At 45.8% G+C, this 25,561-nt stretch overlaps 1 protein-coding gene across 2 annotated transcripts; it reads right to left on the reverse strand.

Moving 5' to 3' along the window:
• Positions 1-237: 237 nt before the first annotated feature.
• smad6b (SMAD family member 6b) lies at positions 238-25,561 on the reverse strand. Of its 2 annotated transcripts, XM_052061895.1 has the most exons (4): positions 24,110-25,559; positions 21,057-21,113; positions 20,488-20,565; positions 238-1,265 (listed from the first exon to the last, which is right to left on the reverse strand). In XM_052061895.1, the coding sequence occupies exons 1-4, from the start codon at positions 24,876-24,878 to the stop codon at positions 724-726; spliced, it is 1,446 nt and encodes a 481-aa protein (XP_051917855.1). In that variant the 5' UTR covers positions 24,879-25,559; the 3' UTR covers positions 238-723. The 2 variants fall into 2 exon arrangements, with proteins under 2 accessions (XP_051917855.1, XP_051917856.1); XM_052061896.1 differs by lacking the exon at positions 20,488-20,565 and having other exon boundaries at positions 24,110-25,561.

Genomic DNA, 25,561 nt, shown 5'->3' on the forward strand with positions numbered 1-25,561 from the left:
TGAGACTTCAATGACCCCGTCATGTTTTTGGAATACGGTAGGAAGACGGAGGACCCAAAAATCCAGAGGACCCAGTGTAGAAACAAATTGGAAGGCTCCACGCTGAGATTCGAACCTTGAACCTGAGAATTGTACGGCAGATGTGCTAACCACTCGGCGCCCAAGCTGCAGCTCCTCTTTTAGAAATTGTCGAGGCAAAGCAAAGGCACGGATGGAACAGACGAAAACAAGTCGACGTATTATGCGAATACTTTATTATCAATGTGTGAATGGTTAGCTTTTCGTCTGGATATTAAGAGTATATAAAATCTATACACCAAATCCAGGCTCTGTCCTAATTTTGCTGTATAATTTCTCAAGTTGGTATTGAAATTTTCTTTCTCTTTATATATACTGTATGTATGGGTTCATACATATAGATGAGCCAAAGTGCATATTCCATTTTTTTTCCTCTTACACATTGCACCATACATAAATAATGACATTGTAAAAAGGACTCCGTATTTACAAGTATTTTATATATATATATATATATATATATATATATATATATATATATATATATATATATATATATATATATATATATATATATATATATATATATATATATATATATATATATATATATATATATATATATAGTATTTCATATAATATATAAAACTTTATATTAAATCTAGGTAGATGATATTTGGGATAGTGTGTGGGGTCTGTTCCGTGTTATCTGTGGTTGTTCAGGAGGATCTCCACCCAGCAGGGGCAGGAGGTGATGAACTGTCTGGAGTAGCAGGGCCCCCAGCCCTTGGCGAAGCTGATGCGCACGCTGTTGGGGTCGTAGGGTCCGTCCGAGAGCTCGGCCTCGGCCGTGTAGCGCAGCAGGCACGAGCGCTGGTAGTCGAACACCTTGATGGAGAAGCCCGGCATCACCTTACGCACCACCAAGCTCCTGCCGTTGGGCCCGTCCAGCGTGGGCGAGTTGACGAAGATGGGGTGCTCGCTGCGGTTGTACGCCCACACGCCGTCCGGCTCTTTGCTGAGGAGGATGCCGTAGCCGATTTTGCCGCGCGTGCGCTGCACCGTGCTGCTGCGGTGCTCCAGGTTGAGCTGGCCCAGGCAGAAGCCCGTGCCCTGAGGTAGATCGTAGAAGATGCTGACGGAGTGCTCGTACACTGTGTAGAGGCGGCCCACGCGCGTGCGGTGTTCCCAGTACGCCACGTTGCACCAGTGTCTCTGCTTGGGGGCGTCGGGTGACATACTGGCATCTGCGAAGACACACGCAGGGAGACGCGCTGGAGTCAAAACATCAACACGAGCAAACACGGCGAGTAAAAAGGAAGGCTTACGTTTGGAGGGATCTGCTTTTTATTGTTGGAAGCAGATGGCTACGCTATAAATACCGACGAAGGCGCTGTATTGAAATCGAAGCCTTGTATAAATACCGCCGCTTGCGCATCCATGCAACACACACACACACACACACGCACACGACTGACTATATATACATATCCCGAGGGTGTATCGAGGTCAATCCGAGGGAAGACCTGCAGTGCCCACCACTGTCTCAAGAGGTCCCCATCACGACTGAAACCCGGGCGACTTACACACTCACTCTTTCCACTGGTGAAATAAAGCCCAAAACGTGTCCTTGACACAGAGGAATGAATTTGGCATTTACCAATGACCGGTAAATCCGGTTGCTAATCCACTTTTCATGGCCGCTGTCTGTGAACACTTTTCAGCAAAGGCCCAGAGGTGACTTAGTGCAATCTCGGTGGATGTCCGTTCTGCGCACACACGTGCTGCCCGTTTTCATGCCTGATGAAATATGTCCACAGTGAATAAGAGGGTTTTTTCTGCACCTTTTTACTCCTGGAGAATAAGATCCCGTCTTCCTCCTCACATTCCACAGTAGAGGGAGGGTTGGGGGGGTGATAAGGCTGAGGCAGGGGGTCCCCTCCCCCAGCGCACAACTCTTCCCCCTGCTGTGGGCCCAGGGACGGCATTCAGCTCCCTGACAACTTAGCACAAGCCCGTGACCTGCTGACCCCCGGCCTTCATGCTATCAGCTCCCATTAACTCACACACAGAGTGATGCCATTATTTTGCTTCACAGCGTCTATTGGCACAGAGGATTTAAAGCCCAAGGCTTGTGGCCCCATTCCTTTCAGCCTGTGAGCTTTTGGGTGTGGGGTAGTGAAGAGGGGAGGGGGGGGGTAATGACCGCCCACCGCATTAACAGACGCCTTGAAGGTGGAAGAACTAAAGACACGTCCGAGTGACGCACTGCGCCGCGTTAATGAAGTTTGCGGAAAAGATTAGCGACGAGCCAGACGTGCGCAGACACAACTGCGCCTGCTGGCAACAGGCTTTTCGTTGCAGTGCAAGGACAGGGAGTGACTGAGTGGGAGTCGGGGGCAGTGTGTGTTTGCGCACACACTGGTGGCTGAAACGACCCCCCCCCCCCCATACCCCTCACCTCACCCCACCCTGTTGTCTGGGGCCCCAAAATGCATGTGCCATTAGTGAATTCCACACTGCGACGCCTCCACTCCGAGCTGAGCGTTTACTGCGAGCGGCCCGTACAAAGAAGTCAGACCCAACTTGTTTACGGCCTCCTCCATTGTCTCAGAAATCAAATAGGGGCCACACACACATCAAGGTAAACATGCAAAGTGTGCAACGCAGAAGGCCAAATGGCTAAATGTCTCGTCTCTGGTCACCGCGATTGATCTACCCTTCACACGTAAGCATAGAATGACTGGGAGATTGATCGAAATATAGTCACAATTTCCAATTTGACTTCTCGCGATCGTTAAAACTTCACACTTGGGACACTCCGTTTTTCTCTGTCACGTCAAGTCTTCGAGCTACAGGATGCCTGTATTCTTCAAAACCCCCAAATAAATGTGTTTGTAAATATATACTGTTTATATATATACTATTTTTCCGATCTAGATTACAGGCTGTGGAGGAAAAAAAGGGCGCTCAAAAAACAAAACAAAACTGACTGTAATTTCTTCAACATCGACCCGAATCGAACTCAACTGAATTTTCCAAATTGTTCCCCAATGTGATACAGTAATTGAAGAAAAATGATGTGCGCGCGCGCAAGTTTCATTTTTATCTATTGTTTTGTATTCCTATTATTTAAATACATTACTATTTTACTTAGCGCTCATCGATTGTGATTTCAAGATCGATTAAAATAATTATAAATTTTTCAGAGACTGCTAAGTGACTTTGCGTGGACCGGTACGAGCGAGCGGGACAAAGGTTAGAAACGTACCTAATGTTAAGCCAGAGGGAAGACAATGAAGGCACGGTGAGCCAAGCCTTTTCCTGCTTCTCTGTTGTGTCAAAAGTGTATACGTGTGCTTTTGCGCACGTGTCTGCAACCCAGACGCGTTTGTGTTTTTGTCTTCAACTTGTATGTTTTGGCTACGGGAAGGGTGGGGGGTGCACGGAGGTGAGAGCTTTGAGAGAAGGGCTCATTAGGATCTCTTTGGCTGAGCGCGACTATCCGCAAGCAGCTGGACAGCTTGGAAAATCACCAAGGTAACCAACCGCGCGCCTTCTTCAGCTACGCATGTCTTAGAAGTTGAGCTGAATTGAATTGTTCTTTTGCAGTGGAACCTCTGATTTCATACGACTCGGAACTGGACCAAAGGTTTTGCCTAGGCCTCGGAGCGTGACACACTTCTTGCAAAACAAAGAACAGTCGGAGCAAAGGGTCTTAGGCAGGAGGAGAAGATTTTACACCAGAATTTAGCTCTGCCATATTCAGTGTTTTGAAATGTTTTGTCCTCGTGCCCTATTTGTTAACCCGTTTTTATGGTTTCACTTCTTTTTGACCCAAGAATGCAAATGGGGAAAATCATGAGGACACAATCCGTCTTTGCACAGTCTAAGTCTGATGTCCAGAATGTTAAAATGATTGCTGGGCCAGTTAACCCTTTCAGGGACAGCGGTTACTACAGTGGACAGCTTATCGTGTTATCAGGTTACATGAAAGGTTTTTTCAATATTTATTTTGTGCTTGGAACAGTTCAATTGATGGCTAGCTTTTTTTTTTGCATCATTTTGCTAGCAAACCACTTGGCCAACACATGGACAAACATGGCCAAGGTTTACAGCTTTAAAAAAAATCCGTATGGATTGATGATTTAAATGATGATTCAAGAACTTGCTCGAGTTTTACATGGTCTTTCTCCTTCACTCCATGAAGTGCCTCATCTTTTCTCACGATGGTGATACACACTTTGTTCTACCTACTGTGACACATACGCTGTTGAACCCATACATAAACATACTCTGTTCAAATATGAGGTGTTCTGTTCATAATCGTCATGACGAGCGGCGCTTCACCGCCTAATCCTTATCTTCTACTTAAAATCTGTGCTGATCTCAAATCCAAAGCGATGCAAGGGCGCCATCTGCTTGTCAAAGCTGAATTTCACAAACAAGCTAGGGAAGACCCTCTTCAATCCCTACCAGTTGAAAATAGATTCACGTGGAAGACAAAACAGTTGGATTCCAGTTATGACTAACGATTTCACCAGTCAACAATCAAATCACCCTGCTCACAAACAAAGACCTGGTGGTAAAGCCTCAACTTCATTGGCCATGAATGTGAAACTCTGTGCGCAAACTGCGACAGAAAGAGAGCGAGCGCGAGGAAACACACAGGCGGGCCGGTCAAATACGACACACGGCGGTGAATTAGGGGAGGGCGTGCGTCTTCCTCCCCTCTGACCACAGCAGAGGCGCCCAACTCTTTGAATCCATGTTGGCCTTTGAGAGGGTCTGCTCAGGGTGGAGTCGTGGCAGGATGGTAGCAATTACTGCTGCTCTGCATCCATTTAACCCCATCACCCTTTAACAGCTCCGTTTACCCATTAGAATAGTAGCACGTGTTATTATTGTTATTTTATTCTCAAAAGCCTCTCCTCTTAGTGTCACTCTCGCAGTCCACGCACCCGACCGCAACACGGCATGCGTACACTTCCTCTTCCGATGAGGCCGACACACAAAGGAGTTAATGAGCTGCAACCCGTTACATAACAGGATTCAAAGTGCGCCGTTGTTACGCACAAACGACTTTGGAAAAAAAAAACATTTCCTGACACACTTAAAAGATAATATATCAAACCCATGCCTTTGAAATGTCCTCCATTATCCACTGTGACGACATTAAAAATAAATGACTTCATTCGAGAAACATGATCTGCCCAAAAAGGAACATTGAAGTCGAAGATTATCATGGACCGCATGGACATGCAGCTAACGCAATTCATAATTTCATAACCCTTCAAGTTATTCAATGACAATTTTGAGACTGTGACAGTCAAAGGCAAAACAACATTAAAAAATGATGTAATGTAATGTAAATTGTAAAATTTTATAATGTAATTGTAAAAAAAGGGTGGCCGTTATAGTGCTCCCCCCTCCTCCAGGATGACTAATAAATCACAACTGTCACGTTTGCGAGGTAGTGGAGGACCCCAAAAAGCAGGCAGGAGGGAGGAGAAGAAGAAGAAGAAGAAGAAAACCTTTATTAGTCTCACAATGGAGAAATTCACAATTCACAGCAGCAAAGTTATGAAAGTAAGAAGTAGAACAACAAAATATAGGAGCTGCAAGAAAGGCAGCCACTCTCGCGGCGCCATTTTGAAGTCAAAATAACAGAAATAACACAAGACAACACATAGGACACAGACATAGGACACAGACAGTCGTTCAATCTTCACCAATTTTCTGCATACACTTTGTTGTCTGAAGCAGTTCTAGATGAAAGAGGAGAGGATCAAAGTGTCCTTTCTCCAGTGGATCATAGACGTCATGCTGAAAATGTGCACACGTCTGCTACAAGCTAAGTTTTGAAAGCAAACACAAAGCTGTAGCATCCATTGACGAAAAGAGATTAGTTCACTTCTCCTGTCCCACGTAATCCACTTCAAACTCCAAGCCGCGACTCCCAGCTCCAAATCCGCATCGGCACTCCGCGCCAACGCTCCTTTCTTCTCATCGTCGGCTCCTCAAGACCTCCATCCATCCAGCCGCAGACCGTTCAACAGCACCGATCTCTCCGCTGAACAAAGCGGGGCTGTGAAAAATGCTGCCCATCACAGGCGCAAGACACAAGCGCCCCGGGACTGTCCAGCAACGAGAGTCAAATGGCGCCGACATTCCTCCAGTCAAAAACAGTGCTGGTATACCCATGCTGCCGAGAAGGCGCAACCACCAAGCACAGAGTCTCCTCCTTGATGAATGTCGTGGCCAAAAAATGCTGAAAAAGGTCCACATGACGTAACAACAAACACAGAGTGACAAAAGAAACACAAGAACAACAAAAAAAGCAAGGCTCATGAGAGCACTTGCTGACGGCTGCCTACTCGGGCGCCATCTTGACTTCAAAGCAGGGTGAATTTGAAAAATTGTATTAAAACACCCTATAATCCTAAACAAACAAAGTCTTAACATCAAAAAGAATCCAAAGTAACAAACAAAAAAACATCGCAGAAGCTAAAAAACTCTCAAAAACAGACAGACAGACCAAACAAGCAAACACAAACAATGACCCGAAAATGTGTATTCGGGCGGGAGTCCTTTTATACAACTAATTACCTAACGGCCAACAGGTGTGCAGCTGCAGGGGGAGCCCAACAGTGCCACCTGTTGGTCACAAACAGAATCATGACAGCAACAAAGAAGCTAAACATCTAAACATCCTTGAGCAAATGACACAAAAATGGAAGCGTTGGAAGTTTACTTAGCAGTCCAGAAATGACTTTAAGTGGGTGATAACGCCTAAAAAGGAACTAATCCGTGTTAAAACGCCACAACTTCCAGGAGGGCAGCCAAACAAACAACGTTTTCCCCTCCGTGTTCACTGGGCCACCTCCGTGTCACTTCATCTCTGCTAATCCAGAGCGGAGTGCGCACATGAACTCATTCCTCTCCCGGTCTACAGCGGAGTCGAGGGAGAAAGAAACAAAAAAAAAAAAAGACGCCAACAAAAAAACAAAAACACTGTTTCCAGTCCAGCTTTGAGCAGCCCAGTGGAAGGGAAGGGGGCGGCAAGGAGAAAAGGGAGGAGAGGGGTGCAGCAGCCTCTCATCCTGTGCCAAGGATTAGATTCCCCTCCGGCTATTAGTCTCTCCCAATGAACTGATGGGCTGGAGGGGGCCTGCGGTGAGGGGGCCGGGGGGCGCAGGCGGACTTTACGTTGTGGTCTTTGTATTGCGCTTGTAACATTTTGTGAGCATTCCTGAGCAGCTCGCCGCGTACATTCTTTACCTTTTTTTTTCGACCTAAAACAACAACCCAAGCATCCATCGGCCTCCCCCCTCGTGCTTAGAGTCGGCCTTTCATTCAGCACACAATGGCTCCCACTGGCAGACTATAACCCTTGAGCAGGCAACATTTAGGCTGGCGTCTGGGCTATCTCTGCCATCAAAGTCAGCTTTATCAGTCGGACACGCCAACTGAAGCTGCTTTTATATGTCAATGGATTTTTTTTCCCTTTCCCCGTGGTCTGGTGTGCTTGGCAAAGAGGGGGTAGGGGGAGAAGAAGAAAGAGAGATATGCACCCCCTACAAAACACGGCCAAGGCAAAACTGAGAAACCAAATCCAGCAAAGCGCGCCCGGCTCGTTACACTGGGGAATACTTGACATTGTTACCCACGTCATCTACACTTTCTCTCCATTCTGCGACGGCGCCTCCAGAGAGGAAAAGCGCTGCACCCTTCGCGTAGCAGATAACAAACACAGCCCATAAATTAAATCAATAAATTACAGCAAGGCTACAGGGAGCAAAAGGGCCTAACGCGGAGGAGCGGCGTTGGCTGGGAAGGACAGAGGAAGACGACGTGCTACTCATTTCCTGCGAGTTTCCTCTAAAGCTCCGCAAAGTACCAAAAGCCCGGTGCTCAAGTGAGTTATGTGATCGAGTCCTTCGCTGCCCTTCGTAAGTGTGTGGCTGAGGGTGGGTGGGTGGGGGGGGGGGGGGGTGCTCCTATGAAGGTCGTGTCTCCAGGACGCCTTCAAGGCCCGCAGACGTGGAAGAGGGCAGGCTGCCGAGCACCGAAAGCAAAACACTCAGTGAACATCCTGCTGGGTGGCTGCGCTCTTTGACCCCCCCAACCCCCCTGTACAACCTATGTGTGCATGTGTGTGCGCACTAGTTTATGTTTGCGAGTGCGCGAGGCACATTTCAGCCAAGTAGGCTAGAGCCTTTGAGTAAAGAGGACCCTGCACATTCCTCAACCACCACACCCCACCCGCCCCTCCCCGCCCCCATGCCTACAAACTTCCTCCTCTGGTTAGGATGTGGGGGCAGGGTACGGGGCAAGGAGGCCCGCTTTTTGAACGGAACCCTGCAAATGTCGATTATTTTTTCCAATGGGCAGCATGGTTGGGCCGTGGCTCGGTCATCGGTATCAGTTCTGAGGTTGGGGGTTCGAATCCCAACTCTGGTCTTTCTTGTGGTTTGTTTGGATGCAGGCGCAAAAATCCCGACACGCTCAATGCGCCCGTTGGAACGAGAAAAGCGAACGGTCACAAATGAGAAGAACTCTTGTGCAGTTTTTACGTAGATGCATAATAATTTAATCCAAGAGGGGACTGATGAAGGCAATAAAATCGAGCACTGTAGCATCATCGGAGAGAGTGTGGGGTAAAATACTGCAAACGGTTAGCTAATGTCGTCGTCCTGGCAAATGTTGGGTCTACAGTCAAACCTCGGTTTTTGAACGTCTCTGTTCTCCACCCAATCATTTTTCAACCAAAAATTTCGAGTTTTTTATGCCTCGGATGATGACCGAATTTCGGTTTTCGAACAAATCGGTTGAAAACAGAGGTATGACTGTATTTAAAAAGTATCATCTCGTCGCGGTCGGGAGGAATCTTCACAACTCCAAGACTTTTCTGAATAAATTGTTCCCATAATCATGTTCAGTTGCTAATAAAATCATATATTAAAAAATGCTTTAAGACTTAATGACTCCAATCTTGAGATGACATAATGCTGAACGGCCGCCCCCAGAATCAACAAAAGTTGGAATTCTACAAAACTTCTCAGTCAAAGTGCCCAACATCGGTAAAAGATTTGCTCTCGAGCTATTTCCAATCCTTGAAATTGGTTAATAATTTGTAAAAAAATAAATAAATAAAGAACCACGTGGGGAATGACCAATGGTATCAATTTGTGACAAAATACAAGATTGACCATATTCGGACATATGAAGACAATTTGTAAGAACACAACCGAATTGAACAAACACATCACGTCAGTGTTCAACACTACCGTTGCTTTATTTGTGATACTCATGTCTGACAACACTGAACACTGCACAGCCAAATACTCAGTTTTCAGTTGCCGGACGGAAAACGGTTACAGCAACTTTGCCATGAGCGCAAACAGGCTCCGAAGAGCTGTTGCCAAACAAAACGAAAAGGAAAAAAAAAGTCCTAAAGGCTTGGGTATCAAATGAACAGTCACAATAAACTCTTATTATTCGCAGTTATATTAGCGAGACGAATTCAAGGCGAAGGGCATTTTTTTGCGTCTGGGATGGACGGGAGTCGTAGTTGAAACAAGTTGAAACTATTGATCGGGCCTACTGGATCAGAGTCAGTGAAGAAAAATGTTTTCTGTCAGGATAATGTGGCACCAGAGTTTATGTTTCAATCACAACACTCTCGCTGGCCTGTACGACACACCGCTCCAGCGTGAACATCCAGACACCAGCTCCCCCCAAACAACCTCATGATAATCCACCTCCGCCCCGCCCCCACTCTTCATTCAGTCCGTTTCACAACAAGTGAGACATCAATTAAAAATGCGGCCCTTCCCCTGTCAACATCTGCGGAAAGTCTTGGAGCTAAAAGGCGATGGCGGGATTTCATTATGAAAATGATGTACTGGCTTTCACAGAGAAGTGGAAGAGGGGGAAGTTACAGCCAGACCTTTAATCAAAACCGTACCCTGAAATGCGACAGCCTGACTGCACGTACTGAAGTCACACAGCCAAGACTTGAAGAAAGGCACAAGAAAGAAAAGACACGGAAAGAAAGAAAAAAAAATATATATATATATATCGTTCAAACGTCGACAGATTTTGTTTTCCCAACCTGAGGCCAGGGACAAAATTAATAGGAGTTTACACGTCAAATCTCTTGAGTTTCCAGGCAGTTTCACCAGTCAACATTTTTTGTCTGTCAGGTTGTCTGCGGTCAAACATCCACAATATGGACTAAAGCTGAACATACTAAACATCAAACCTACGGCCTGCGGGCCGGAACCGGCCCCCAAGGAGGTTCCATTAGGCCTGCGGGATAATTTAAAAGACAAAAAAAATGCATAAAAGACATGGAATTAATATTTTAATAAGGTCCAATTCATGGAGTATCGCCAGGGGACACACTGTTTTGATCAGAGAAGAAGACAACTGCAACTTCATCTCTCACTGAGACAGACCCAACGCAGCAGACGCTATCAAGGACATGTAAATACTTTATTCTTTTCACATTTAATAGCACTCTCCTTAGTTTGTAAGGTGCAGGCAGGGATTACATTTAGATTTTATATGCACATGTCTTAAAGTGCATTTCTATATTTTTCAATACCAATTACTTGTTAAAGTTTCGTGCCTTTGTACAATCGGTAGGATCAGTTGCAATGCATATATGTGAACGATAAAAGTAAATTGCACATTTGTCGAAGGAAATCTAAGATGCTTCATGAAATGTTTTATAGAAGATATGTTCATTACATTTCAACATTTTCAGAATGTTCTTGGTGCTTCCTGAGACCAAAACAAAGGAAAGACATATTTTGGTAAATTATAGCAGAGTATGGGATCATTTTAATGGTCCGGCCCACTTGACATCAACCGAGGCTGTATGTGACCCACAATGTGAAATGCGTTTGACACCCCAGGACTAAAGTATTGATACAACCCGTGAATTTAAAACCCGCTACTTATCATTTTTAAGTCACCACGGATGCAATTTTGTGAAAACGGTTTGGGGAGCGCCTGACTTAGCTTAGCATGGTAAAAAAAAAAGCCTTGAGGTAATTAAAAATAAGGTACTTTGCTAAAGCATCAAACAAATGTACAGACTTTTAAAAAAATGATGCCGATGTCGACTCTTGGTCCCGTGTTCACTGTGTGAGAGATTTATGGCCGGCAGATCAAGTTTAAGATAATGAAGGAGAGAAATTCATGTTTCTCCAGTTTCATGTGAACAGCCAGAGAAAATGAAGCACTTTATTGTTCCTCTCTGTCCACAATGAGCTTCTGTCCTTCCCCTCCTCGCTGTAAAAAGGCCTGTTTGGAGATGTCGACCGACGTAGGCCTCAGCGGCTAATCCGCACACGGCATTCTGGTGGCTCAATGAATGCACCGGCTATTCTGAGTTTTAAAAATACTGACGGCTATAGATTGGGGCGCAACTGTCCGTGCTCCTCTGGGGAGGAAGAGTGGGGGGAGAAAAAAAAATCTTGAGTCTATTTTAGCCGGTAATCAGACCACAGGCCAAAAATCATGACCGACCAAGGCCAGTGTCTGGATTTATAATTGTGGGCAAAAAAACGGTCAGAAAATAAAAACAACCTCCGCAACTGGCACCTCCTCCACTCGTCTTTGCCAGGCAAGCACATTTACAGTGGCTGCTCAAAGGGGAGCATTGTCCCCCCCCCTCTCCCTCTCAGCCTTGAGAGGAGGCACACTAAAACACTAAACTAACAGTTGGACATTCCATACATTTTTAATGGCATTGCACGCTCCTTATTTGTTGCTGTAACCCCATGCCCCCGAGCTGAATGAATGGAGCTTTTGCTGCTGTGCTGCGGTGTGAAGCCAGCGAAGATGGCGGCGGCATCCCCCCTTCCCCCTGCACAATTAGGTCACTTGCATGGCAAAAAAAAGAAAAAGGGACTTCTTAGCGCACACGTTATTCTGGTTGAACACAGCACACTGTGTTGACTTGAATGACAAGCGTGGTGCCGGGAGATTAGATTCAGAGTTATGCATGAGGTTTTTGATGAATCTACAGCATATCCGCGCACCCTTCAGAAGTTCGTCAAACACCCAACAGCGCTGGCACCACACTGGCTGGCCAAAAGACAGATAAATACTGAGCCCGCATGCTTGTTGGGGCCATGCCGAGGACTGCTTTCGATTAGCAGTGCAGCCGCGCTATGTATGTGCGCTGGCAACGTTATATGACTTTGTCAAGAGGCAGAGGTGGGGTGTGGGGGGCAGGCCAAACAGCAGAGTGGCCATGAAATTTGTTGTTTTAATTATACAAAGACCACCTATATCACGACAATGTGGCTCAATTTAGCACGGAACTTCAAACAAAGCCGAATTGTTAACAAAAGTGTGACGCGGTTGTATTCTGGCCAACTTCCCGAGACTTGTAGTGCCATTATAGAATTGCTTGGGTGGAAGGGTCTCTTTAATGCCAATATGACTCAAACCATGAAAATAAATATGGTCCAGAGTAGGGCGGAGTGATTTACTAATTGTTTTAGGGGTAGGGGGTGGGAGTCCCCCTCAATTTTGCGATCATGATTTTTTTTGGTGTGATTTCTTTCAAGGTCTTTGCTTGTATTTTTTTTTTAATGAAAAAACCCCCACAACCAATACTTTGATCCCTATAACAATAAACAATTACTATACATAAATGTTTTGTCCCCCCCCCCTCACATTAAAATTAAAGACAGTTTATCCATTTAAATTCTAGCTGTTAACTTACTAAACATCGGAAGTCTTTTAAGCATTCACGGTGACAACTTCACAAAATTCTCCCAAACAAGTGTGGTGTAAATATAAATCAGCAAGTCCTAAATCGGATTATGATCATAATCCAAGCACACCGGCGGTTTTATCACTGACTTTTTTTTTTTTAAATAAACACCACCCATCAACAAACATTATGTATGTCCTTTCTATTTACTGTTTACTAGGTCACAAGGACTGCTGTTAACTATATGCGGACTAGGACAGCTATGCGCATTGTCAATTACTCTGCATCCAATTTTAGCTTCCTTCCTTTGCAGGACCAAGCTCAGAGGTGGTCTCTTACACAAAGATTGAAGCTTGACCAACTGCAGACAGTTGATTTATCAAAAACATTTTTAAAAAAAATCACATTAAATCCTGTCAACTTGTACGTTTTTCCCGAATTTTGTTTTTTTTAAAAATCATTTCAAATCATGTACGGCGTATTCCAACTTTTATAGAAAGTTGAAAACAATTGTGAACCGATCTCACAAAGATTATTTTGGCTCAAATCCACATAGTCTCACCTGCCGGTAGCCAACGACAATGCCGTCGTCAATCGCTACTATTGTCACGGCAAACCAGCAAAAGTAATCCTCAATCGTATATATTTTTTTTATCGCTTTAAAGCATGATGTGCAAATGCGCGGCAAGCCGTTGTACGGGTTTTGTTGTTTTGTAAGGGGAATTGTAATCATTTATAAGGGCAGGTCTTCGCCGAGGTTGACAGGTATGATAATCACAATTCCGGCAATTATAACGGGAAGAGCGCAAAGTGTGCCTTCATCCCAAACAAAGTGTGTCTTGTAATATGCAGACACATGATCCTCTTTGTAGAATTCATAAGTGGGTGTCACGCCGCCGCGATGCCACACTAATTACGGCTATCGCCATCTTGCCCGACACACCCCGCAGGGGAAGGATAAATCAGATCACAGATTAGTGTGCTAAACGGTCCCATGGCGAGCTGGACTGAACTGGACACAGCAACAGACTCCTCGACTCGGGAAAAATCATAAAAGGTTTTAAATATAGCTCAATGTTTACTTTGCCTTTTGTCTACACGTCTTCAACCGAGAGTAAAAATATGGATACCTCTTAATCTAAAGGCCAGATGAGCACTTTTTTTTTTTGCTCAGAGTGGAAACAATCTAGACTGCAATCAATCTACAAACAATCAAAACAACTACCAAACATGCACACACCCTTGCGTACACAACAACGGGGGTGTGGGGGCGAGCTGTGGACTCGAGTTGAGGACATTCGGCGGCACAGCCCCCGAGAGGAAAAGTTGAAAGTGGATTTCTGATCGCACCCTAACAATGCTGAGAAAGGGAAAATGAAAAATGTGCTTATCGCTCTTATCAATGGCTCGTGCGTGTGTGTGTTGTTGTGTGTGTGCGTGTTACGTAAGAGGAACGGAAATCAGCCTCCCAGGACAGGAACAGATACTTGAGACAGGGATTGTGGGTAAGGCCTTTACACGGCTACACAGAGAATAGAGCACAAGACCCTTCAGGATGTACAGCATCGAGCTGGACGTGACAAACGGGGTGACGAGAGCCTCTACAAGACCGCCCAAACATAGCGCTCCTCTCTCCAACATTCCACAGTCAGAGGGGCAGTGCACCACCCCGCTACCGCTACAAAACCCAGCCCACTGTTTTGTTTTTGTTTTTTCTTAAAGCAGGATGTTTGTCTGAGGACTCCTTCCCCTCAAATAAACAATCCGCAAAACCTGATTTCAGGAGGCAGGGTGGAAGCACTCCAGTCACATTATTTCCACATCCCGTATCCTGGAGCATCGCTGTTCCTGAGGGAGTGTGGGCAGCGAGGCGCTGGGAAAGACTCAGGCCTGCGGTGGAAACCCGAGGATATGTGCCAGGCTGCCCGGGGAGGGGGGGGGGGGGGGTGAGCCCAAACGACAAGATGCCGATCTGGTTGTTGCTACGTGACAACCTGGCAGCGACATGCCAGATGCTGATCTTGTTTTGCCATAAAAAACAAATTCATTAATTGTGCGTCTCACGTTGCATTTATCGCCATTCATTTGCCAGTACATCGTCTGAAGTCACATCGATTCCTTCGGTGAAAAACACAGCTTGCAGTTTCATTGACGGAAGTTTACATTTTTGTTTATCAGTTTGGCTTTTTCCATGATCAACCACATTGTGGTTAAATGCCCAGTGGCGGCATCTCCAACTCGGCATGAGTTGCTAATTGCCAACTACAAAAGAAACGTTTTATCGATCCAGAATAGCATTCCAATTTCAGATAGTTCGCCAGCGTGGGTGGTTTAGAGTGCCTTGTTGTCAGCTGTGAGCGCGTGCATGTTGTGAAGAGAAAGTCAGAAGAGTGAGGAAGGCGAAGTTGATAACCAGCATGCGGATTAGGGCTTTGGGCTGGTGTCGCCACTTTAGAGTGCCTCGTTGTTCGCCATCAGTGCGTGCACGTCTCGGAGAGAAGTAAAAAAAAAAAAAACAACAACAACAACAAACCAAAACAAAAAAAAGTAACGAGTCCAACGTGACAATCACCATGTGAATTGCAGGGCCTTCATGCTGTCGTCACCCCTTTAGAGCGCTTCGTTGTTGTGACAACCTGGCGGCTTGAAATGGATACATTTTGTGTCTCAAAGATGTAGTTACGCATCGATATAAAAAAGATGCTAGACAAAGTAGCACGTGCCCTCGTACTTGTGTTGGGTGAACTGTCAATCAAGAGACTCATCACATGCATTGAGACTGAGGTCAAAGCCGCATTCTCAATGTGTGCCTCGATACCAGACATACCGTAGAGAGCCTCCTGGCTTTTATCATACCATTTTTTGGGAGGGTTAGGGGGGGGGGGGGGTTAGCACTTGCATGTCCACGAATGCAAATGTGTAAGATCTTAAGAATGGCGATGAAATAAAATCCATAATGGGTAATAAGCAAGCGCTATGAGTGGTCTCAGCACCTGCACACTACATGATCAATCAAACATGAAGACTATCCCAATTTGTTTGGCCCATGCAGTCATGACATGAGTGGGCTTGATAAAAGTGCCTTTGCTCCAGAGACAGGCTGGCATCTTGTTTCGAAAGCGGAATGATGACTGCGTGGGAAATTTTGACTACGGATGCCCTCTAGTAAGCGTGCATTACAGGGAAGAGGCCGTCCTATGTACAGGTCTTTCCGCTTCTTCAGTCCAACTTTCCGACACTCTCGGGAAGGGGAAGAAAAGAAGGGAAAAAGGACAGTGCCTCGGGTCACTTTGTATGTTCTGGTCACGTGACACCCCCCCCCCCACCTCATAAATGCGAGGGAGCCCCTGCAGTCACAGCAGCCTGAGTGCGTGTGCACGGTTAGAGTTAGAAGGATTACATTATTCATTGATCGTAAATATTGTTTGCCTTTACACGAACACAATGATGGCATGTCGACAAAAAAAACATCATATTTTCATTCTAAAACACAACCGCTTTAATGTTCTCAATGATGTTCACTGCCACTTTTTTCACGATAGTGCACCGAAAAAAAAAAGTACTCGATTCTCCATTGCACGTGATTAAAATGTGATATCGTTTGTTTATTTTGGAGGAAAAGAAGGGAAAATTACCTTGAAAGCTATCACTATGAACACAGTGACAGATAATTGCAGGAGAAAAAAAACGACCTTTCTTTCTAACGCACATTCTGATTCATCACTACTGTCATGCAATGCCAACTACTGGCAAGGAGGATGCTTATTTTTGCCTTAAGTATCGGTAGCTTTGCATCTGCAGCTTTCAAGGGTACCAGATACTTTGAAATAAGGCCTGACACAGTTAGCAAAAAAAAAAAAACAATATAAGCGAAAAGTAAAGAAATAAAGTGCAATTACTCTATGCGCTAGTTGTGTGTTGACTGTGTGCCTTTAAGGGGCGTGGCCTAGGGAGTGAAGCTGCTGTTAGACTGCATGTGAGCATCTGGGCGTAGCCGAGACCTATCAGTTCCTTGCGAGCGTTCTCATTTTTTATTTCTGTTTTACCCGTGAGTCAACGTGAAAATGCACCCGTGAGTGCAGCTCTCCTTGCCCACATGCGAGGGCATCACAGTATCTTAATGACTCCTTTTTAAAAATGTAATAAAAATTCAGAGGATGACCAAAACTAAAATTTTGTCTTGGAAATGGAAATAAATCTTAATTCGGGTACTGGTAACTCAAGGTAGCACTGTATATGCATAATGTCACCGTACATGGGTCATGAATAACGGGTCATGTGTTCACAAGTACTGTAATAACAATGCATGGAAGAAGGTGCCTCCCCATTCAGTTCACACTCACATCTGTTAAGCTCCGCTTCCAAGGGCTTGGCCAGGGAATTGTCTATCACCAGAAGAAATCCAGCTGGTGAAATCAAGTTTTCCCTGAATGAGAGTGCCATAATAAAGTGAATGCGTAGGGAGCCGGTGGCCCTCAGACAGTCATACAGGAAGCAATGAGGCTTGCTTCAAAGGCCTTCATTCTGATGTGCACACGACGAGTCCCGGGCGCTGAGGAAACAGGTGTGCGGGCACACGTGTGGGGGGGAGGGGGGGGGCATCGCAGGCCAAGGCACACAGACACACACAGACATACTATGCGTGCAAAGGCTCCCAAGTCGACCTGACGTAAACAGACATCCCAGAGTGTCTGGTGGAGGCCATCTTTCTCCCGCAATGTGACGCAGCTATGTTTAAATAAAACGCTGAGAATGCTCCAGATGGCTATGAGCACATATTGGCTAAAGATAGCAGCGCAAGCCTGAGATACTGATAACGGCCACACGGTCTTTGATGCTTCTCAATGACGTACGCACCAGTAAAGACGAAGGATATATCAGCGACGTGAAGAGAAATTTGACATGAATGTTTTGTCGCGTGAGGGCATAAAATGATGCAAATGATTTGGGAAAAAAATCGGAACCATTTCTAATGTGTTTCAATTGTGCTACACAGAGGAATGCGCATCGATCATTTCTGTGGCTCCGGCTCGCACGCTGGGTTTGATTATTCCACACATTACACCCAACCCACTCGTGTTTACTTGTTCCTCTGTCAGGGTTTGGAGTCTGGCTCCCATACAAGCACCACGCACGCTCTCGAGGCGAGCTGCGGGGCGGATCACATGGAGTGTGATTTCCAGGTCAGCAACATGCTAAATGTAGGATGACTTGACAACACGCATGGCGACCTTGAGCTGTGTGGGAGACGGCACTTTGTCTGAAGTCTCTGTAATCAGTATAACTCAGTGATAAACGATGGAGACTTCCTCGAGGCTCCTGATGATATTTTACATCATTAGCTCCACCAGGGAGGTTATGTTTTAATCTGTTTGTTTGTTTGCAGGAGTACATGGAAAATAAAATAAAACATTCTCTATTTAATGTGTGTCTGTGTGTGGGCTGCACGGGGGTGGTGACTGGAGAAAAGCGGTTTTTGTGCCAAGGCAGAGAGCCAGCCTGATCTAAGATATTTATTTGAAGTTTAGTTGAAAAGGCAAAGAACATTTTCACATATTCCTTGTTTTTCATTGAATAATGCATCACTTCCTTATATACTGTATCTAGTGAATGCTGACATGATTATCGCCCTTCAGACAACATGCACGGTAACTCTATTTGGTCCCATATGATCATGTTATGATACTATCACAAACGTAATGAAAGCATTCTGTATGAAACGAACACTAATAATTAGACAGTTTGTGCATCATAATTCATTCACTGCAGCATTATAACTGTCTCAGAGACAACTGAAGACGTTCACTTAATTCTTGTCAGTAAACTAAAGTAATATTAGTCGTGTGTCACAGAGGATAAAGAATATACGCCGGTGGGCGTTGTTAAGACTGTCCATCTACAAGTGTTGCTGCACCATTTGTGTCCAAACAACCATTTTTGTTGTTGTTCATTTTCCAAGTGTTATAACCCTGACTATTAATGCTATTCATTCGCCCAACTATGGCGGTTCTCATTATGTCTTCGCATTAAGCTCGGGGAAGTTATGAGGTTGTTTTCAATGCCCAACCTGTATTTCTCTGTGCTTTGTTTGGTTTGACAGTGAAGTTCAAGTGGGGGTGTTATTCAACAGCTTGCATTTTTTGGGGGGGAACATTTGCTCACGATGCCAAACTGCTGCTTGTTGTCTGCTACTATTCTTTTGTAAAAATGCCTCATTCAATCATAACCGACTCATCACGGGGAAAATTGCTTGCCTGTGCATGTTAAAAACAAGCCGCACGTTTAGCCTTATTCTCAAAGCTGAAACACACGATGGAAGCCAGGGCGGCTTCAATAATTAGCGCACAGCACGGAAAAAAACACCACCTTCTGGTCCACTGGTCAGCCTCTCACCCGAGTGCGGCCGGCGCTCGCGGCAACACAGTAGGAAAGTAACCAAAGCCTCGCGTGTCTAGCGACTCCCTGCTCACCGCAGTCTCACAGGAATTGTGGTGCACGCTCTGACAAGCCCCTCATTTGTTGACTCAGGGAGTGTCGCCTCACTGGGCCACACCGGGTGGTGACAGCCGTCGACCAGAGGAGCAGCGAGGCCTCTCTGACGGAATACTTCCCTGCCAGGTAAGCAGCTACTCAACCCTCCAATGAATGTGCTCCCTAACAAAACGTCGAAATGAGGGCTCGGACGTACTCCCTGTTGATGTGACGCCACCCGTGGAGCTGGTGCGGAGACGGGCGGGTGGGGTGACGGGTTTGTGAGCTCACGCTGTCACCAGAAAGGCGTGTTTCATTTCAAATCAGAGGACAGTCTGTTTGCTTCTACTCACTTCCTTTGGCGCCCCCTCCCCCATTCCCCCCTTCCACGACGGCAACGCTAGAATGACTCTCGTACGTTTGCACGCACGCATGTGCCCAAGTTCGCGTGCATGAGTGTCTTTCTGAATGAGCCCCCGGCTCTTATTACGCTTTTTATCCCACTCAAATATTTCTGAAAGGAAAACAGAGGGTGGGGAGGCCAGCACACCCTGTGGAACGGCTACTTACAATGAAACCTTTATCTGGGCAGCTCACGCTCTTAATAGCTTTTAATGAGAAGGAATAAAACACAAGGCCAAAATGAAACCTGGTCAGTTGGGGCATTCATTCACACCTGCTCAGCAGCTGGGCCAAATACTGTTGTTGTCAAGGTGCACGCCGTAAAGAACTATGATGCTTTCTTTTGCAAAATGCCACTTTAGACACACAAATTGGTGTCAGGCAATTGGCCCCTGTGCGTTTCACTTTCTTAGTAGTGGTCCACAAATTGTGTGTTTCACAAGAGTTTGAACATGCAAACTCCATACAGGGAGGCTGGAGCTGGAATTGAACCTCTGCACTGTGAGGTCGACATGCTAACCACTGGCCCACCGGGCCTCCCATCCAACATACAATCATATAATATTAAGACTTGAACAAAATACACAACATTTCAAAAAAAAAAAATCAAGAAGATTGTACCACTTACAAAAACAACCACACAAATCCCACATATTTAGAGATTCTTTCCAAAGTCACCGGAATCGATTTCCTTGGCGCACTCAATTCTTTCTCGGATAAATAACTTAATACTGTTCTGTTCAACTGTACAGATGTTGGTTATTTTTTCTCTCTCTCTCTTCTGGTAATCATTATGAACAATTTCCAAAACAAGCTCCTTCCTTGGAGACTGAGGGCAGTTGGAGGAGCACACCCACCTGAGAATTCCCCCAGAGTGACGTTGGGTGAGCTGGCTGCCTCCGTTTCAGTGTAAGACAATGTGGAGTCTGACAGGTCTGCAGGGAAGGAAAGAGGAATTAGCCCCCTCATTAGGTGCATCAGCCTCCCTGCAATGTTGCTCCGGGCGTTCTCCTGCTACTATTCATCATTGCCGGTGTCAATATCATGTTCCCCATCCACTAAAGACTATTAGTTTCATCCCATAATAGATAACAGCACAGGCTCCCTAACAGGCTTTAACTGATGACATCCCCCTTACAAGTGCTTCCAGAACGCTCAGCTGGTCTCGCGCTAGCCGGCCCGGCGGCCCATACAACGCGCAGGCACTCACCGCGGCGCCATTCAAGCCACTCTTTTCGAAAACAAAAACAAAAACAAAAAAACGCATGCATGGGAGGAGACTGGCCCGGGCGCTTTTTGGGTTTAAATTGCATATAAGTCGTGATTGAAACAACTTGATAAAGTCGTTGTCGAACAAGGCTGAGGAGTGAGAGGTAGATTAAGACATGCGTCGGCATGTGAGGCTGAGATAATTCGCGTCACTTACCCAGTGGCTTGTGTTCCTCATTAGGGGAGAGCCTTGAATATGGAGGTGGGGGTGACTCTGCAAAATGAAATCAATGATGTTAAACACAGCAATGCCATATATGAAGTATTTAAGTAGAATAAAATACAACCTGCGTGTGTTTGTTTCGACAACAGCCATAAGGTTTGTTGTAATAGAGCCTTGGTGTGTACGCCGGCGCCTGATCGATTAATTACACTGTAGGACGAATAATGACAATCACCCCCTCACAAAAAGGGAAAAAATAGGGAGACGTTTGTCGAGTTTACTCTCACTTGTAAAATTGAAACAAATATTAAAGGAAAAAGTAATGTAAAGTAGTCAAATGCGATGCCTGTCATCAATACCTTTCTTATTATATGCATGAATGGACCACAAAAAAAGTTATTTTATAGGATAATTAATTAGCGGAATTTTATTCTGCCACATACTGTCAGCGGCCTACAAAAAGAAAAAATAAATAGTATCGGCCAGGCCTTAGGGAGTACCCGCAAGATGCAAATATCTTTGGCAAATTGGGCCATGATCCTAATTTTATACAGTACAAACTTCTTTGCAAGTGTGGCAAAAAAACAATCAGAGCCACAAATAAGATCCAATAGAAACGTTGTAGTGTAGAACTGTAGTTGTGTGCACGGCTTATCAAATATCATAGTTTTGTGTGTAGGCATTACAGCGGTAATCAAAATGTGAACATGATGTACAACAGTCGCGCTTATGAAAATTAAAGGTAAAATTTACAAGACAAACGACGTCTCGATCCAAAACAACCCGAGCGCTAATACGCTAACGGCGCCAGCGTTTAACACAAACTTACAGGAAGCGCGGTTGCAGGCGCCGAAAGTAAACTTGAGCTTTTTTTCTGACAGTTTGATTTCGTCTTATGTAAAGAGGAGAAATTAGGAGATTGTAAAGAAGAGAAATTGGGAGAGTTCTTTGCACAAGGAGGGCAGGGAGGAAAGTGTATGGTATGACCTTGCACCACAGAAAAGAGGGAAGGAGGAACGCATAATGGCAGCAGGTCCTTTAAGAGTGGCGGCAGTAATTGCCGGGATCCGAGCTCAGTCATATACACGGCGAGTCAGTCTGGCGCCAGTCGTATGCAAACTTTATATTATCACCACTCCTCTAACTAAATCGCATGAGGGGCACCTCTTAGGACAAAAGGGCTTTTAAAGGCGCAACTGGAAACGGATCTCATTAGAAATGTACAATGCCCGAACAAATACAAAGGGGGGAGGAAAAACTTCTTTTTTTTAATCCATTTCAAATCTTGAAAAGACTTTTCGGTTTGAGAAGAATTTACAGAGCCCTTGTAATGTATCTCCAAATCTGATGAATCTTACTTTACAATTCCCAAACAAGGTCCAAGCCAGTGATTAAGATCTTGATTCAAAACTTGGGCCTTGAATAGCATGAAAGAAATACCATCTCTGTCGGGCCACGCATGAACGCATGTGAGCTATGTCTACTACAAGCCCGGGACCTGAAATGTGTCATGTGAAATCCAGCTCCCGTTTTTGTTGTTTTTTTAAAGTGGGGAAGCAAATTGACAACAACACAAGAGGTAAGAAATTCCCACCTTTGTCTTTTTAAAGTCATCGACTCAAAAAAAAAACAATACAAAATCACCCAATGTTTTGTGTGTGTGTGTGTGTATGTGTGTGCACAACAAAGGACCTGCATTTAATTTGATATCGTTGCACGCATGCCTTTGAAGAGCCGAAAGCAGCCAGCTGGCTTGTAAACGTGGATGTTACGGAAAATCCACCTCGTGTGCCAAAGAGGAGACAGAAATACTGACACTTGGCATCTTTGCACATGATAGTGTGCGTTGTCATGGCGTCGGAGGGGTCAAGTGGCCCCGGTGTTGGGGGTTTCGCCAAAATGCAGGCTTGCCCGCTGCCTGACGTTTAATGTTTCCAATAAGTCAAGGAGCCCCACGACGGTTGCACAATAGCCCGACGTTCTCCTAAATACAATTCGTATGACAATTCTGGTTGTTCAATGGAATTGAATTCAACGAAGGTTGGGAAAAACGTACAGAAATCCAAAGGGCTCACATTTTAGAGAGCCTAAAGTCAGACAAGAGTGAACGGATGCATTGACAACATGAATTTTTAGGGAAGAGGAAAACACACGACGTCATTGTGAGGCCGATATGTCACGGGCCAGCGTGAGTGACGTTCTGGTACATATACTGACAAATCCTTTACTTCAAGGCTGTCTGCCACGAGAAATTATAAATCAGGCATGCTCATATAAATTAAGGTACAAAAGAGAAGTCAATTTGAGATATGGATGAGTGATTCCTAAACAATGTGCTATGAGATATCATCAGGTGAGCTGTTGGAAATGATCCAATTTCATGTAATTGGTCCAAAAATGATTTATGTACGGCTAAGTAATGTAGCTTGGTTCCTCCGCCAATGCCAGTGCCATCTAGTGGCAGGTCAAAAAATGAAATGACATTCTACTAGATGGCAATGCACATGAATATGTATTTTTGTGTGATGGTGTGCCCCGAGAAGGTAAAATATGTTCCTTGGCTCAAAAACAGTGCTCCGGATCAGTGCTACTGGTGGGCTCCCTCTAGTGGTAGACAAAAGTATCACTGAATTAAACGTTCAAATTGTGCATTTTACAGTAGCTCTAATTAAGCAAAATTGTTTATTACGGTGAAGTTGGATTCAAATTTGAATCGCAATACATTAGTCTTTAATATTTTAGAGCTGTTTGATTAATATTACGCTCGGAATATGCAGAATAAGTCATTTCTTTCGTACTTAGATTTAAGGGCGGTGTTAATGCTCAAACTGTATCATGCTCACAATACTTATTTTTAGGGAATAAAACCCAGTGTCCCATTTTTTGGGGGGGTGTTTTTTTATGAACACTTGCACCTACTACCCGCCTGTATTTGTACCTGTATAGTACTGTATTTCATTTTTGGAGGTGGTACTTTGTGTAGAAAGGTTTATGAAGCACTACATTCCATGATTGTGCATGCATGGATGAGCGAGTGGAGTTCTTACCTGGCCCACAAAGGCGGCTGTAGTGATAAGGGTTGCAGCATACAGTTGGACTGTCCGGGCCCCAAAAGCTCTTACACTCACAGAGCGGTTTGAGCTGGGCCGGGTGCTGGAGGTCAGACCAGCGGTACAGTTTACACACAAGCAGCTGCGGGGAAGCCGCATGGCCACCCAGTCTCAGCTCAGTCCGGGACACAAGGACACAGTCGCTGGGGAGGCCGCCTTTAGACTCCACCGCCTCCAATAAAGTATCCAGCGCCCTCTCCTTGAGCTTTTTTAGAAGCGAGTGCGTGGCCAACTTGAGTTCCTGTTCGTGCACGTTGCGCGGCATCGCCTCCTGGCCGGCCTCGGGGGAACCGGCGTCCCGCTGGCCGAGGCCCCCGAAAGCCAAGTGGCACGCCCCGAAGTCCCCGTTACCCGGGGCCGCCTCTGGAGCCCTGAGCTCGGAGTGGTCACGCTCTTTAAATAAGCAGCACGTCACCGTCCCGGAGTCGCTGTCCTGCGCGGAGCGGGGGCCCCGCTGGTCCTGCACGCAACCCGCGCACCCATCTTGGTCCACCACTTCCACGGGGCCCCCGGCGTCGCCGACGAAAGACCCGCCGGGGGTCACCGGTCGGAACTCCGTTTTGGGAATCTTCTGCGGGTTGTTCGCGAACGCATCGTCCCTGCACCCCTCGCTTGTTTGGCCATTTCCGTCGTGCCTCTCTTTATCTGGAATCAAACGGCTTCTCCAGAGTCGCCGCACAAGACCTGAGCGTTTCGTCCTGAACATACGACAACTTGACTATCTATTCGGGGTCGGGGGTGGGGGTTACTCGTTTAAGACCGTCCCAACGTTGCACACACTCGACATGAAGAAGTGAGCGAAACGCCGTGCGAGGCGTGCACAGCCGACCGACAAGCACCGCTGGCCAAACGGCAACATTAGATGCACGGCGCACCGCTTGCGTCAACGCGCGCGACAATAACGTTCGCGACCAAACGCCACATTCCGAGCATAATGCAACCAAATTAAAAAGGAGGGAGGGGGGTTGGGGGGGGGCGCGTGGTCGAGTGGGTTAGAAGTCAGCTAAAAACACCGCAAAAGACCTGGGGTCCATCATTGAGGCGGAGGGGGGCTAGGGGGGTAACACCCTCAAGCTCCGAAAAACCTGCAGACTTGAAAAAGTTTGCCACTTTGTCAAACGCCGGGCACAGAAGCGCCGATTAAATCCCAAAACAACGCACTCGGTATTAACATCCTTGTCCTCCTGTGACGCCGCTGCTTCTCTTTTCTTTTTCTACAATCCCAACGATGGATCCATGCGAGCGGACGCGAAGAAGAGGAGCGATCCCCGGGACCAAGAAGCGCATTCCTGCTTCTCTCCTCAGAGTCCAACCAAACTGCAAGCAAGCCAGCACGCTTTCTTTCCCCGTTTCTCTCTTTTTCACTCCCCTCCTCTCTCTCTCTCTCTC

The sequence above is a fragment of the Hippocampus zosterae genome, chromosome 3, assembly GCF_025434085.1.
Source record: "Hippocampus zosterae strain Florida chromosome 3, ASM2543408v3, whole genome shotgun sequence".
Classification (NCBI taxonomy): Eukaryota; Metazoa; Chordata; class Actinopteri; order Syngnathiformes; family Syngnathidae; genus Hippocampus; species Hippocampus zosterae.

What these genes read in the sequence shown, in the direction of transcription:
- smad6b (XM_052061895.1), bottom strand. Translation starts at nt 24,878, where the DNA reads ATGTTCAGGACGAAACGCTCAGGTCTTGTGCGGCGACTCTGGAGAAGC. An exon ending in TGAGGAACACAAGCCACTGG is followed by an intron (nt 20,566 to 21,056) that starts GTAAGTGACGCG and finishes CCTTCCCTGCAG; the next exon opens with ACCTGTCAGACTCCACATTG. An exon ending in CACTCTGGGGGAATTCTCAG is followed by an intron (nt 1,266 to 20,487) that starts GTGGGTGTGCTC and finishes GTGTCTTCGCAG; the next exon opens with ATGCCAGTATGTCACCCGAC.